Source organism: Mixophyes fleayi, chromosome 10 (genome assembly GCF_038048845.1).
Source record: "Mixophyes fleayi isolate aMixFle1 chromosome 10, aMixFle1.hap1, whole genome shotgun sequence".
Classification (NCBI taxonomy): Eukaryota; Metazoa; Chordata; class Amphibia; order Anura; family Limnodynastidae; genus Mixophyes; species Mixophyes fleayi.
The window spans coordinates 39,152,239-39,169,175 of record NC_134411.1 but is presented as its reverse complement, the minus strand read 5'-3'; the positions used below and the strand labels follow the sequence as shown (position 1 = coordinate 39,169,175).

At 44.0% G+C, this 16,937-nt stretch overlaps 1 protein-coding gene across 3 annotated transcripts in view; it reads left to right on the top strand.

The window, feature by feature from the left end:
- The first annotated feature begins 1,787 nt into the window (after nt 1-1,787).
- AMPD3 (adenosine monophosphate deaminase 3) overlaps nt 1,788-16,937 on the top strand; it is a 40,460-nt gene continuing 25,310 nt past the window's right edge. Inside the window, exons 1-2 of one of the 3 annotated variants that reach the window (XM_075188489.1) lie at nt 1,788-1,893; nt 11,998-12,223. In XM_075188489.1, the coding sequence (XP_075044590.1) occupies nt 12,003-12,223 (221 nt within the window). In that variant the 5' untranslated portion in view covers nt 1,788-1,893; nt 11,998-12,002. Of the gene's footprint in view, nt 1,894-3,284; nt 4,324-11,997; nt 12,224-16,937 lie in introns of those variants that run through there. The other 2 variants (XM_075188490.1, XM_075188488.1) reach the window with 2 other exon arrangements.

Here is a 16,937-nt window from a genome sequence, read left to right as displayed (position 1 = left end):
GTGGCTGTTTGGAGGTGTGGCTGTTTTGGGTGTGGCTGTTTGACAACCATCCCTAATTCCCAGGGACAGTCTCAAATTTTAAAGTTTTTTCTTGTCCCATCAAAATGTCCCTATTTTTCAATATTGATCAAGTGTATATTATAATTCCAATTATTTTACATATCAAATACTATTATTGCTATCTTTTTTTTCCCTTGGCCGTGCATTTTAATTACAATACCCATCAGTAGATATAAAAAGATTTACAATATATTCATACTCAGTATTCATATATTAAAGTCACCCTATTTTTTTTTTTTAAATAAAAAGTGTATGTGACCCTAGTTAAGCGGTGGGGGCGTGGTCAGTTTTTGGAGGGGGTGTATATTATGGATATAGATTACAGAAGCTATTGTTTGTAAATGAACAGTCGTACAACACGTGTCATAGCTGTGACTACAAACATACACAACATGTCATCAGAACATTGGTCGTCTCCTGCCAAATACACTGCTTCCTGCAGACATCTCCTTCCCAATCTCCTTGTCATGGAAGTATGACTTATAGATCCTTTGAAGTGGGCGAGGGAGCAGAGAAGGACGTGACAGAACGCAGTTCCAGCACCTGGAATACTGTATACGGCGATATCATCAAAAAGACAAAAAAATTACAAACTATTCATTGAGGGGCGTCTAAATGGTGCATGCGCTATATAACAAGAGTTATTAGGGGAGACTACATGATAAATATTGTACTGCTTAGAGGACAGGAGAGACTGATAGAAACGTACATGTATTAGTAGGTCAGGATGGCCGTATTCTGTACAATAAGAGAATTTCTAGAATAAGAGACACGTTTGGAGGGAAAAAGACTGAAAGGTAAAGAGTGATGGATTCATGTAATAATCTTTCATAATTTGTGGTAAGGGGTCATACCCCCTCCCCCAGTCGGTACCACCCTATTTGTGTCTCTCCCTGTCCTTTAGGACACCGTTTCTCAAATCCAGTCCTCAGGACCCACTAACAGTGCAGGATTGCCAGGTGACCAGTGAAATAATTATACCACCTGCTACACTGTGTCAGTCAGTAATGAATACACCTGTGCTCCAGCAAGGAGATATGGAAAACATGTACTGCTAGGGGGTCCTGAGGACTGGAGTTGAGAGACACTGCTTCAGGATGTAAGCTCTCAGGATCAGGGCCCTCTCTCCTTGTGTGCTCCTTCTACTATTCCATCACCCTCTGTACCTCTTGGCCTGTTTTCCTAGCCCTTAAGCTCAGTCCTACTTCCCGCTGATTACTACCATGACTCTCACTCACTGTCCCTCATATAATATGATCTACGTTACCGTGTTACCTAAATTCCATGAAACACAAAGTGATTATTCCGGGGCTGAGGGCTTTGTGTGGAGAAACAAACGATTGTGTCTTTGGAATTTTGCATCTCTGAAAAACCTCCTGTTTTGCTGCAAAACATGATTTGTGCAAAATGTGTCAGTAACTTCACTCAATTCTAGAGGAGGGGGATATATATATTACATACATGGGATCCCTGAAGGAGAAACGTGTAATAAGAGTGATCCTAATGTACAAGTGATTGTCAGGTCAGTAGATGCATTAGTGCAATGTACTCAGAGTCTCAGCATTAATATCGCCCATCTCTGCGCATCCTATGAATCACAGGCTGCATTCAGTGGATCTCAGGGCTGATCCCAGGAGCTCTTATTGGGCTCTGATCCTGGGGCTGTGGTGCTGGGAGCACATGAATGACAATAAATATATTATCCAGCAGAGGGACAGCACTAGGAGCTCTGCAAGAAGTTTCCTGGTATAATCAGACAGCAGAGCTGCAGGGACGGGACCGTCAGCCGGGAGAGGGCTCCGCTTGTGTCCCCTGGTGCAGGATCAGCTGGAGGTAGGGGCGTTATCTGTGTAACATGGGGAGATGGGGACATTGTGCCGGGTGTTATGTGCAGAAGGGCGTGTAGGAGAGTCAAGGTCACACAGTACAACACACACACACATACATATATATATATATATATATATATATATATATATATATATATATATATATATATCTATCACACAGCACAACACACACACACACATATATATATATATATATATATATATATATATATATTATATATCACACAACACACACACATACACACATATATATATATATATATATATATATATATATATATATATATATATATACATAACAACTGTTTTATAGTTTTGTTCAGGTTTCAGATCACATGTGACTAATGTCATTTTATAACGTTCAATAGTTAATGTAGTCAGCCTGTTATCTGCTTATTGTATGCACTACCCTGTGTACCCAGTTCTGTGCCTCACCTGTGCACACTACTCTGTGCCTCACCTGTGCACACTACTCTGTGCCTCACCTGTGCACACTACCCCGTGCCTCACCTGTGCACACTACCCCATGCCTCACCTGTGCACACTACTCCGTGCCTCACCTGTGCACAATTCTGTGTGCCTCATATGTGTGCATCTCCCCTGTACTTTATTATCTGCCTTATCTGTATATATACCCTGTGTACTCTATTCTGTGACTCAACTATTATTTATACTGATATTTGCACACTGCCCTGCACCTCTGTGCCATCTGTCTTGTGCACACTCTCCAGCAATTTGCTTCACACTGTCTTGTGCCTCACTTGTGTACACTGTCCTGTGTACTCGGTCTTGTGCTCACTCTTCTGTTTACACCGTCCTTTGCACACTGCCCTGCACATCTGTGTCCTCTGTCTTGTGCACACTCTTCAGGATACACTGCCCTGTGCATCTCTCATGTACACCGTTCTTTGCACACTGCTCTGCACATCTGTGTTCACTCGCTTGTGCACACTCTACAGTAACTTCCTTCATACTTCTTCGCTATCATCCTACCGATCAGCCTGACCGTTCTGCTCCACGGGAGGTATCAGTCCTCCCTGAGCTCACCTTAGGACACCTCCGTTACGGTTTGACAGATGTACCGTCCCAGACAAACTCCCCACGTCTCTGTCCCTCTCCCGCGCTCAGTCTGCCGGTTCTCACTGTGAGGAGGATTCTGCTCTTCTGACTCATGAAACAGTAATCTGGACAATGTAACTATGATCCAAAGTGACAATTATGCTAAACAGGTGGCTCTACCTTCCCAGTGACGTACAGTGACTTATAAAAACACCATACAGTAGACTGACTGGAGTAGCGTTCATACCACTTGTAATCAGCTCTAAAAATACTTTCCTTCCTGAGATGCGAGAGATGTTAATCTGTCATCAGTCAGAGCTTGTCCTTGGTGCCTATTGCTCCTGTTAGTGTTCACATTTCTCAGCGTGATCTATCTCCTGTAGTGTGTCTCAGTAAAACAACCCCTGCTGTCATAGAGGTGCTCAGTGCGAGAGGACACAGAGGAAGGAGAGCATCAGCCAAGCATCCCAGGCACAACTCCCACAGGACTGTCCTCACCTGCTGTAGAACAGTACCTACCTCCCACAGGACTGTCCTCACCTGCTGTAGAACAGTACCTACCTCCTACAAGACTGTCCTCACCTGCTGTAGAGCAGTACCAACCTCCCACAGGACTGTCCTCACCTGCTGTAGAACAGTACCTACCTCCTACGGGTACCTACCTCCTACGGGACTGTCCTCACCTGCTTAGAGCAGTACCTACCTCCTACAGGACTGTCCTCACCTGCTGTAGAACAGTACCTACCTCCTACGGGACTGTCCTCACCTGCTTAGAGCAGTACCTACCTCCTACAGGACTGTCCTCACCTGCTGTAGAACAGTACCGACCTCCCACAGTACTGCTGTCCTCACCTGCTGTAGAGCAGTACCGACCTCACACAGGACTGTCCCCACCTGCTTAGAGCTGCACCGACCTCCCACAGGACTGTCCTCACCTGCTGTAGAGCTGCACCGACCTCCCACAGGGCTGTCCTCACCTGTTTTACAATTACCTACCCCTGGGATACCCTCATCTGCTAGAAGACTGTGCTCACTAGTCTCACTTGGAATAGTGAAGGACTAACCTCCCACAGGACTGTCCTCACCGACCTCCCACAGGACTGTCCTCACCTGTTGTACAATTACCTACCTCTAGGATACCCTCATCTGCTAGAAGACTGTGCTCACTGGTCTCACTCGGAATAGTGTAGGACTAACCTGCCAAAGGATTGGGCTCACCTGGTATAAATCTGGGCTACCTTGACTGATCATTGGGTTCATATTAATTGAAACAGGACTGTCCTTCCCTCAGTTGTAAAGATATATATTGGTCTGTGATCAGCGGCCTTTAGAATGACTGCCCCAGCATCACTAGGTAAGTTGATGAATTCATAAACAGACTTACGCTGTTCAACCACATTGACAATATTCATTTAATGTCAGCATTTCATCTGCAATGTTTTGTTGCATTCTGACCCACGTGTGATGTAAAACAATATTTATTCTTTCTCCATATCCCAACTCTCTCTGCCCACTATAGAGGTGACACTGGCATATAGAGGGTTAACTACAAACCTTAGCTGACGTAATATTAGTTGTATCTTATTGCATTGTTTAGTATACACTGACATGCTTACTGGGTTTAACTTCCGTTTTCTAGGTTTCCTCATTTGGATTATAATTTGTGTGTGTGTGTGTTTGCAAGTATGTATCACCTATGTATGTTTAGGTATGAATATAAGTATGTATGTATGTTTATGTATGTATATATGTATGTCTATAGATAGCTATTTCAGGAACAACAAGATACACTTATTGCTCTAAGAATTAGCTGTTCCTCATTCACTTCCGGCGATTGATGTTTTGACACTCTTAGGCTTTCCTGTAAAGGTTGTGGAATTAACATTGGGTAACTGAGTTCTAACAAGGCATAAAAAACACACTCATATTATAGTTTCAATATCAGCAGCAAGTCACGGTGTCGTAATATATAATATTCTGAGAGGTTAGTGATAATAGACAGCTAAGCCGGCTTGTTGTTCCATTCTAAGGCTTGCGTGTCAGTGCCTTTGGGTCGTTGCCAACATCACTATCATCTTCACGCGGATTTGTATATTAGAGGTTGTGAAAAGATGTCTACATTCCTTGGAGCACACAGAGTTATTACACTGTGAAGTGCTCTTGTGTATCTCACAGGAATCTATATTATTAGACCTGACGCTGGAAGATCACAGGGTAAAATGAGCAGGCACTGCCAGGGCCCAGAATACTGAGGCTACAACTCACAAAAGAGGCCCATTACATACCCAAAAAGGTTACATGTTGATAAGGGAGGATATGCCTACCTGTTGGCATCCAGCGGGAGGAACCCTTTTGTGAAATAAAAAACGCACTGCTGGTGTTGGTGTAAATACCGTTAACAGCTTTATTTAAAATCAACAACAAATGCAGGGAAAGCCGTGCGCAAGGTTCTCTTTCCTTTTACCAGTTCCTCAACCTTTTGGGGTGCGTGTTCTGCCCATCCTGTGAGGACCGCAAGCATGCCCCCCCAGGATTTTTTGGGGCGTGTTCTGCCCACCATGTGGGCACTGCAGGCACGCCCCCTGGAGCCCGCATCTTGTGCCCACATACCCTCTTTTCCCTTGGCACGCCCCCGTAGAGACCCAACCGTTGAAGCTGGAGCCGGGCAGACGGCCGCCTTTCCGGGGTGATTATGCACCGATGCTGGCTCCCCCCATAGCTATACCTTGCACGCTGCTTGCCCCCACCACACGAGGTCTTTGTGAACCCTTCATGAGGCCGAAGCCCCCACCACCATGCTGTGACACCAACCTCCCAACATCTCCAACGCTTCCTGTATTGAACAAGTCCAGCGCGACCTCTGACAGGTGTACCCCATCTCTCCTATAAAAACCAATGCATTTCATGCTAATGTCTTCATGCCGTATGCGGAAGCCGCCACACGCGGAAATGAGTTTACTTATCTTCGACTTCAACCTCTTACGAGCTCTGTCAATGCCCGCTCCCTTCCTCGCACCCCTCCAGGACAACCTTGGGATATATGACCATACTAATGTCAAGGCACTCTAGTGGCCTTACATCCACACCAAATCTATCCCGATAGCTTGTACTAAATCTAAAGGTTTCCTCTTCCCCAGGTCATTACCCCCGAGGTGTAAAACTACCACATCAGTTTGGCCTCCCTTTTCTTCCCGAATCTTGTTACATCCCAATCTAAGACTTGCACGCATCTCTTAAAAACCGCTGTGAACTGAAACCTTGTTAAAGGGGATGCGTCCCCGTGCACCTGGAAGACTTCCCCTCCCTCCGGCCTTGAGCCGAGATATTGCTGCACTGCACCCATAGGGCAAACCGCCGCATCCGCCTGGCGCCATTTCTGGACCCACCTCCCTTTTCCTAACTGGTCCATCTTAGACCTGTGGATCTTGCATAGCACCGCATTAACGGACACTACCACATTCTTACGCAAAAGACCTGGCCTGAGTGATTAATGGGATTGTGCTATCAAGTCCCTGACTCACTAGCTGGAATGTCCATGCCGCTTTGCTTCTTCATGGCTGCTCCCTAACCTTTTGCTCTGCCTGTAGCTGCACTCCTTCTCCTGCTCACATGTGACCCATAGCCATTGCTGTATAATGTTCGTGCTGTTACGAGTCGCGGCTCCAAGACGGGCCGCAGCGGCTCGCTTCCTGGTGCCTCTGGCCATCACCATGACGACCGGGACATCACTTCTGCTTTCTACGTCCCGGTTGTCTAGGCAACAACCGGGACGCTCTGTTTCCCCTGCCGCAGTGCCCGTCCAGCTGTCTAGTAGTCAGGCGCATGCGAGCATAGGGGTTTTAGGCTGCACCTGAATTAGGGATGGAGGGAGCTGGCACTCCGCTCTTATTGGTTCCCCTCACTATTTAAGGCAGTGAGGACTGAGTCTTACTGCCAGTTATAGCTTCCTGTGTAGCTAGGCTCCCTGTTCTCCACTCCTGCTCCTGTTCTGAGTTCTCTAGTTTGATTTCCCGTGTATGACCCCTGGCTTGCTTCTGGATCTCGTTGGATTGCCTGTGACCTTGACATTAGCTTGTTCTCTGGATTCGTTTGCCTTCTGCCAGCCCCCGACCTTTGCTTGGACTTCACCCTGCTGACTGCTATTGCCCTCTGACCTCGGCCTGTTTACTGGACTCCGTTTCTACCTCCTATCAGGCCCTCGCCAGCGCTGTGGCGACATCATAAACTTGTACTACTCTGAGTTCAAGACCTGGGGGCATCTGAGTACCTGTGAGCGCGTCCAGCTCTACGGGAAAGGCGGCTGCTATAGGTGAAGACCTCTTCAAACTGTTCTACAAGTTTATGGTGTTCACTGTCAGCCGTAACATGTGCCTGGCTGGGTTCTCAGCCGACGCAATCAAATGTCTAGATGGGTTCCTCTGCCTTGTCGGACAGCTGCCTGCAGTGTTTTCCTTGTTATTTGCAGGCATTTCTGCTGCTTCAATTCAAGTAATTGTGATTTTTCTGAACAGCAATGGGGATTCCAAAACCGGGGATATTAGAGAACTATGATTGCTAGACAAGTGAAAAGGCAGCATTCTAAGATGAATTTATAGTGGAAGAAGTCAGCATCGGTGATTATCTCCAGTGGGGCTCAGCAATGCTGGAGCTCTTTTGCAGGTAACAGTTATGTTTGGTGTGCCATGCCATCGGAGACTATCAGTGGTGGCTGGAGCTACATTGTCTATGGCTGAAGGTAATATTTTGCTGTAGAAAGAGGCAGCCTGATCAGGACAGGACAGTGTAGTCATAGGAGAGAGTAGTTGTTTTAGTGGAAATTGGAAGTGGACCGGATGGAGTGTATTTTGGTGGCGCTATGTACATGTAGATTTGAATGCAGGGGGGTAGCATGAGATAATGTAAAGCTTAAACCAAAGGAGGAAGTAATTGAAATAATTTTATTTGCAGAAGAGACAGTGGGATTATCAATGGGAATGTCGAAATCACCTAGTATGAGTGTAGGCATGTCAAAGGATAGGAAATAAGTGAACCAGGCCGCAAAGTTGTCAAGGAATTGGGAAACTGGATCCAGGGGTGATAACTGATGGCAACACAAAGGTGGAGAGGATAAAATAGAATGAGAGGGAGGGTGCAGAGGGTATGACTGGGAAGGTGCAGCTTGGAGAGAGTAGAATGCCTACTACACCACCTTGTCTGTTTCTGGGTCTGGAGATATGGCTGAGGGAGAGTCCCCCATAGGAGAGAGCTGCAGGGGATGTAGTGTCAGAGGAGGTCAGCCAAGTACTTGTAGTGACAAGGAGGTTGAGGGATTTTTAAATGAATAGATCATGGATGGATGTAAGTTTGTTACAAACAGTGTGTTCCATAGTGCACAGGAGAAAGGAAGAGAGGGTAGTCCATGGAAAATAGCATGTGACCAGTCCTCCCTGTTACTCGTACTGCCTCTCTCATCGTATAACCTCAGCCCTCATCCTATGTATTTATAATGCACCTGTCACGATTCTGATGGGATATAACAAACTACCTATATACGCTGCTTACTAAGCGTTCTAGAATGTTTGACTTCTTTACTTATTTTCTTTTATACTCATTGTTCTCCTCCCTCATTCCTCTTGGCTTTTCTCATCATAACCTACGGCTCTAGTTTTGAAAGGGTTTTACAACAGATCACATCTATATATCAGCTGTTCCTTCTTATACAAATCGAGGAGCAGCCTTAAAGGGACGGTCACCTCAATAATTTATATTGCTTATCTGTGCCTAGCACAGAGGTAAATATATACTAGGTAGATTTAGTAACTAATGTTTTATAAGCATATAATTTTACATTCCTCTCTAAATATGTCAACTAGTTGAAATACTTAACTAGATAAACACAAAGAAGAAATAAGAAATAGAATTGAAGCTGATGAAAGTGATTCTTTGACACAAAGATATTTGGTCCCATTTGTCTGGTAGATGATTACAGTAATAGGGAAAACTTTGTTGCCGAACCTCTGAGATGCCATTACGTCAATCTGGCAATCTTGACCGACAAGGACATCAGGCACATGGGTCCACAAAACCCTGTGCTGACCCTGACAGGAGTAGAGGGACATGCTAACTTTCATCTGGCTCATAATTTTACAATGTATTGTCTTAAATATGTTATCTGGATTACTTGGAACTCCTGAGGCTATAAAAACATTGTGAGATTGAGGCACTGCAATGTTGGATGTGTTTTCTTAACCTAAATTGTGAATCAGCATGGATCCTGCTGCAGGCAAGAAGACAATAGTAAGAAGAATCACTTAGCAAGCACTGAATATTGAGGGTCTTCCGCTGCCTCTAGCCAACACGGACTGGCCACCTTTCAAAGATGAGGGACAAAATGACTCGTGCCCATGACAATAGAACCTGAAACCTCTAGCTCTAATCTTTATTTATAAGGTATATAATTCTGAAAACTTCTTACTTTCTTGTTCTGGGGAATAATCTTCTTCCTCCAGGGACTCTACCACAAGTTCCTTAGATCTTTTCCTGAACAAAACCTGGACTTGAAACGACAATGTGGAAAGACCATTTTTGGATGTGAAGTCTGTTGCCCATGTTCCCAGCCATAGAGTTCTCCTAGAAACCATGGTCATAGACGCAGGTCTAGCTGATCATTTTGTATCCATAGACACGTCAGAAAGGAAACTGTTCACCAAAGAGAATTCACATCTTCCTCTGTCGGTACTCAAGGCTCTGTCAATATTCTCAATCCGCACGTCCAACACTTTGGCTAGGTAAATTATGGAAACCAAAGGTCTACACTGCAGTGTCCATCTTCTTCTCTATAGGGTCCTTAAAAGACAGGGTATCTTCGACCATTAGTCATCTTTCTTGAGGTATCTACGAATCCAGTTTTTAGAATCTTGCCCCACAAACAGTTAGATCGTTCTTTGTGGATACCTTGTGAAGGTCCTTTGGTCATTTCATCTGAATTCATTCTACCACCTCTACAGGAAAATGTAATGAAGAATTTGGCACAGATGAAGCCCACTTAAAAAACCGACTAATTTATACATCTAAGACTTCTACCAAATAAGAGGGTTCCACTAGGCAACAAGACTAGATTCTTTCTCTTTGCTATCCAAAGCTACTGAGTTATTAGTATATCTTATGGAGAATCAGATTGGGGGCAGCACGGTGGCTCAGTGGTTATCTCTTCTGTCTCACAGCACTGGGGTCATGAGTTTGATTCACGACCATGGCCTTATCTGCGTGGAGTGTATATGTTCTCCCCGTGTTTGTGTGGGTTTCCTCCAGGTGCTCCAGTTTCCTCCCACACTCCAAAAGCATACTGGTAGGATAGTTGGCTGCTATTAAATTGACCCTAGTCTATGTCTGTCTGTGTCTGTCTGTGTGTATGTTAGGGAATTTAGACTGTAAGCTCCAATGGGGCAGGGACTGATGTGAGTGAGTTCTCTGTACAGCGCTGTTGAATTAGTAGCGCTATATAAATAGCTGATGATGATGATAATTGGTCTTCTGCAAGGAAAAAAATAGTCATTCCCCTGACCCAAATCTGGCACCAAAGCCTGTGGGAAGCCTTTTGTAACAGCTTCAGTTTTCATATCCAGAAAATCATATAATATAGATACTTTACTGTCTCACGTGTGTCACAGGGTAGGTTTGAGAGGGAGAAAAATACAAAAAATGAGAGACTTTTTCTTTCTTTTTTTTAAAATAAGGATACTATGGAGAGGAAACAAATATTAACTATCATTACTATTATTACACCCATTAATACTAGGAAAAATAAGAACTTTACAGTGTACCCCACTATCTAAATGTTACCCAATATGAGAATATGATACCGCATTATAGAACATGAAAAGAGAAAAAGATCTAGGAGTAGATTTACTAAATCTCCTAAAAAAATAAAAGTGGAGTTGTTGCCCACAGCAACCAATCAGATTCTAGCTATCATTTATACAGTATGTTCTAGAAAATGCTAACTAGAATCTGATTGGTTGCTTTGGCCAACGCCTCTACTTTTCCTGTTTAGACGTTTTAGTAAATTTACGCCCTCCAGGCTTGGCTAACCTGTGGCACTACAGGTGTTGGGAAACTACAAGTCCCAGCATGCTTTGCCAATATATAGCAGCTTATTTGCTGGAAGGGTATGCTGGGACTTGTAGTTTCACAACACCTGGAGTGCCACAGGTTAGCCAAGCCTGCCCTAGACTGTATGCTTTTGAAAGCCGGGCTGTACCCTCTATTTTATGTCTCAACCTCCTTTGTCTGCCTAGTATGTACTTGTTATGTTTTTATGTTTAGTATGTACTTGTATGATCCGCACAGGTGACTGTCCGGCTCTGCAGGGGTCGTGGGGCCCTGCAAATACAATGACGATGATGAGGATGGCCAGTTAAAATAAGAATAAGTAAACCTGCTCTGAGCGCTCAGTAATAAATAATCTGTCAGAAAATCTGATTTTCCTTTAAGAGTTGTATGTTATTGTAAAAAGATAACTTCTAGCAGATGTAGCTCAAAAACAAGCCTGTTCTGAAAGCATTCAATGAGAAAGTACTACGGGCAGATTAGATGGACAATCTGCCTTTACGTGTCAGTCCGCAATTCCATGAGAAATGCTTATATGTCATTAACATGTAAATTATATTAATTTACAGCATGTTGTTATTGCTCACAATGAAGTCATTGTTTGGAACATTTATAGCATCTTAGCAGGAATGATTTCATCTACAAATATGCAAAACATTTCCTTGTTTGCATCAGACAAAACAATACGAGATTCAGGGATGTGTAATATTCTTAAATGAATGAGGCGGAGTTATCTCCTCGCTGTTAATGGGTAATTATCCAGTCATGTTTGCCATGTACATGATTTTATAATACACAGCATGACCATTCAGCCAGAGAACTTACCTTGTACTTGGCTGCTCTTCTAAACTCTTTTCGTGTTTGATCTCAAGTGTTGTTTTTATTTTTTTAAGTGGCTGGAAATTGTGGTTTAATGCTCCGTTTTTTCTCGCCCCTCTAGTAGAGATGCCGCGTACCTTCCCCCGCCTCAGTATTTCAGAGGTGGATGAACAGGTCCGACTTCTGGCCGAGAAAGTTTTTGCCAAAGTACTTAGAGAAGAGGACAACAAAGATGGATTCTCGCTGTTCACCGTCCCGGAGGATTGCCCTATCGGACAGAAGGAGGCGAAAGAAAGGGAACTGGAGAAAGAGATCGCGGAACAGAAATCTGCGGAAACCGTGAAAAGGTCTGTTCTCATACACCGCATCCTTGTTAAGTTTTGAAGTTGAACATTTGATCCATGTTGGGAAAACTTTGTTTAATTTTTTGCTGGGGGTAAATTATTAGATACTTTCTGTGAATTTTATTTCTCATGGTGCAATTTAATTGAGCTTAATATGTAGGTTTTGGTGGAGATCACTAAGTTATGATAGAATACAAAGTTCTGCTTAACTAAGCCGTGGAGTTCCCCCCGATCTAGTGGGAAATTGCAGCTGCTGTAGGGATCACTGCTCCCTCATATCTGATGGCGCATTAGAAGAGGGCAGGTCTCTACCAGTGTGGATTCCAGCAGTAACCTGCTATCTTCTTCTGCTCCATATGGGTAAGACTGTTTGAGGGTAGCACCTCCTAGGATTACAAACGTATATATTCAAGAAACATTAAATAGGAGATTTTCAAGCCTAATGAACTTGCAGATGTAACTGGGCAGGACTACTTGTCATGGCGACTAATGAGTTTACGTGCAGCTTGAGGGCGGTTAGCTTGCTGATAATGTGCTGGGAACAACATTAACAAATAAACGAACAAGGTGACAGCAAGCAAATTAAAAGTTATGTCTATCACACAGACGGAGAGAGATTTCCTCACTTTGTCACTTGTGCAAAAAAAAAAAAACCAAAGAAAAAAAACACCAATAAAATTAAATTAAAGGTTATAACAAACAACTTATTTAAAATGAAATTATACCTTGCAAAAAAATATACTATAAATACTATTCACTGTAATTAGGCATGAGTTTTATTGCAAGCAGATATTTTAGATTTGTGGTAGAATTTTAAGACGGGGTCGTTCATCGAAGTAGATACAAGTTACGCCCCCTCTGTTCTACCTCCTGTGCTGCGGATCTGATATTAGAGGACAGGTATCTCTTTAGCTGTGTTTGGAACTTTTATTACAAAATGATGCATCAACACCAACAGTCAATGTAACCAGTTGGACCACATTAGTCAGAAATGAAGACAAACATAGAAATTATGATACAGAAATGTTTAAAATGTGAATGTAAAGTTTTGATTGCAATCCTCTGGTCTGCTGCAGACCTCAGGCACTGGGAATGGGGTTGTTGCAGGAAGAGAGTTAATTAAAGGTATTCTTCACTCTAAGTTCATTAGGAAAATTGTATTTAGCAGGTATCAAGATGTGGGAGATTATGAAGGGTGATTTCATTTCAATACATCCTGCAAAAACAAACAATCTATTTAAGAGGTCCTGAGTGGTAGCAGCACAGTAGTCAGCATTGCTGCTACACAGGGGTGGGGTCTTGGATTCGGTTCCAACCATTTCTCTATCTGTGTGGAGTTTGTATGTTCTACCGTGTTGTTTGCATGGGTGTGTTGCAGTTTTCCCTGACAGTCCAAAAAAGACCAGTAGTTTAATTGGCTTCTGATGACATTAACGTTAGTGTGTGTGTTATAGAATATAGACTGTAAGCTCTGATGGTGCAGGGACTGATGAGTATGATTAGATATTCTCTGTATGGCGCAGAGTAACATGTGGGCGTTGTATACATAACTGTTAATAAATGAATGGTACAAATTCAAAACGGGAGACGTTCAGTTTCTGTGGATTGAAGAATAATTGCTCGTCCGTGTATTAGATGTGGAGCGTAGATTCACAAATGCTTTTATGTAGTAAAAAAAAGACAGTAATTTGTGGTCTTGTAATCTTTAACTGTGATAAAGCTGTAGGATAAAGAATCTGTCATTTTATAATTAGTCTTCACAGACCCCACTTACATAGTTATCTGCACCTTGGCCCAAAATTAGAGGTGGTGGAATGAAGTGTCGGCTGACGGCCGTAGGGTGTTGGGTGACGTACTGCAGGTCCTATAAGCACCTAGGACTATATAACTAACACCAGCTCTATGCAGACCCCGAACTATAACTACATAACTCAGATACAATGGTTACTTTGCAACAAGGGGGGGGATGTACCAGGTAAGACCCTGGATGCTGTGCCCAAACCACAGACCACCTGATGTTAAGTATAAGGCGCCAACAAGGAGGTAAATACCAGGAGCCAATCCTCAGAGATTCCCCCCCAGCCCAACTAACTCTGATCCTGGGAGGGCTGGAAAATTTTAGCCGGGGGACATACTGAAGTCAGCAGCCTGTTAGGAACATTTTAAAGGTAAGAAAATGCAGGTGGCCCAGTGACCCAGCCCAAGGTAGCCGACTATGGGACTGGCCCGGGGGGGCAGATGACCCCCCCCCCCCCCCCCAAGCCCAGCACACTCTGATACATCCCCAATTTTCTGTGTAAATAACCAGAAGTCCGGTGAGTCCACATCTCAGACTAGGGAGCGACGGACAAAGTCCAGTAAAGGAACAATACACGGCATTGTGTCTGGTAATGGTACATTAGAAATACAATCCTGAGACAGACTGATGATCAATAGTCCGTCTCGTCCAGCCGCAGGTCTCTCCCACCTCTGCTGGGCGTCCTTTCCCTGCATCCACCACCTATTCAGTATAATAATACTCTAACTGTTTATTTACAAGATCTTTGTTCTCCTAAACTCAGCTTCCTGTCTGGAGCCTGTTAGTGACAAACATGACGATGATAATATAGTACAATACCAGTACCAGTGCCTCCAACAGGCTCAGTAATATTGGAGGGTCTAAGTCATTAAACAATGTCCAAGGAGCATGAGATATAGTGGGGATAACACAGTGTGACCACGTGGGCGGAGCATCATCACTGTGGGCAGAGCATCATGACGCAAATCACGTCATTAAGTCCCATCTGACCAGAAGGGAGCTCAGAAACAAGTATGGAAAATGCCTCCTGCCTCTGTGACATCACTGGTTCATAGTGCCTCCTGCCTCAGTGACATCACTGGTTCCTAGTGCCTCCTGCCTCAGTGACATCACTGGTTCTTAGTGTCTCAGTGAAATCACTGGTTCCTAGTGCCTCCTGCCTCAGTGATATCACTGGTTCCTAGTGCCTCCTGCCTCAGTGACATCACTGGTACCTAGTGCCTCCTGCCTCAGTGACATCACTGGTACCTAGTGCCTCCTGCCTCAGTGAAATCACTGGTACCTAGTGCCTCCTGCCTCAGTGACATCACTGGTACCTAGTGCCTCCTGCCTCAGTGAAATCACTGGTACCTAGTGCCTCCTGCCTCAGTGACATCACTGGTTCCTAGTGCCTCCTGCCTCAGTGACATCACTGGTTCCTAGTGCCTCCTGCCTCTGTGACATCACTGGTTCCTAGTGCCTACTGCCTCAGTGATATCACTGGTACCTAGTGCCTCCTGCCTCAGTGACATCACTGGTACCTAGTGCCTCCTGCCTCAGTGACATCACTGGTTCCTAGTGCCTCCTGCCTCAGTGACATCATTGGTTCTTAGTGTCTCAGTGACATCACTGGTTCCTAGTGCCTCCTGCCTCAGTGACATCACTGGTTCCTAGTGCCTCCTGCCTCAGTGACATCACTGGTACCTAGTGCCTCCTGCCTCAGTGACATCACTGGTTCCTAGTGCCTCCTGCCTCAGTGCCATCACAAGTTCTTAGTGTCTCAGTGACATCACTGGTTCCTAGTGCCTCCTGCCTCAGTGACATCACTGGTTCCTAGTGCCTCCTGTCTCAGTGATATCACTGGTTCCTAGTGCCTCCTGCCTCCGTGATATCACTGGTTCCTAGTGCCTCCTGCCTCAGTGATATCACTGGTTCCTAGTGCCTCCTGCCTCAGTGACATCACTGGTTCCTAGTGCCTCCTGCCTCAGTGACATCACAAGTTCTTAGTGTCTCAGTGACATCACTGGTTCATAGTGTCTCAGTGACATCACTGGTTCCTAGTGCCTCCTGCCTCAGTGACATCACTGGTTCCTAGTGACTTGTTAGGCTACATTATAATAAATATTGTTTCCGCTGCCTCCACTGTGCGCAGGGAATGGATACACTTTAAACCACAAAGTTTTCTTAAACATTTCGATTTTGCCCCCCAGGGTCCTATATGGAACATAAAGTTCTGTTTCTTATATAAATAACATGATCAATATATTTCCCCACTACACACACTGCAGTATGAGACTTAGGAAGATAAATATAGAGCTTAAATCTGATTTAATGGGATTATGTGAAGACGTTGAACCTCCCATTATCACGGAGCTCTCGGCCGCAGATATGAACATGTTAGGTCTCTATATCCTCTGTCAGTGCTCCAGGAGGAGGCAGGAGCAGTATTGGGGAAGGTATGAACTTGTCTCTCACTTATATCTGTAACCTCTTCTCTGTTTCCTTAATAATATCACAATTCACAATTATTGACCATTCTGAACACACTTTGTATTCAGTGCCCAGAAGACTTTCCTCTCCCAAAACTGCATAACTGATATCATTTATGTATTAATCAATCATTTCTTGCATGTATACTTTTCACTCGTGTAAGTATAATTTGTAGCCTACCTATTGTACAGCAAGTGTTGGTAATTATTGTTGGTCTAAACAGGAAATTTGTCATGAAAATATACTGCGCTCGCAGCCTAATTATGTATAGCGCCAATCCTGATTGTAAACTCCTTACAGAGGCCTCTAAATTGCTTCATTCTCTGATGTGATCTGTATATATATAAATGTTTCTATATTATATATATATATATATACATATATATAAAGGGAGGCATTTATCTGACAAAATGCAGAGAAAACATACAAGCAGAATAAAACATTGGCGCA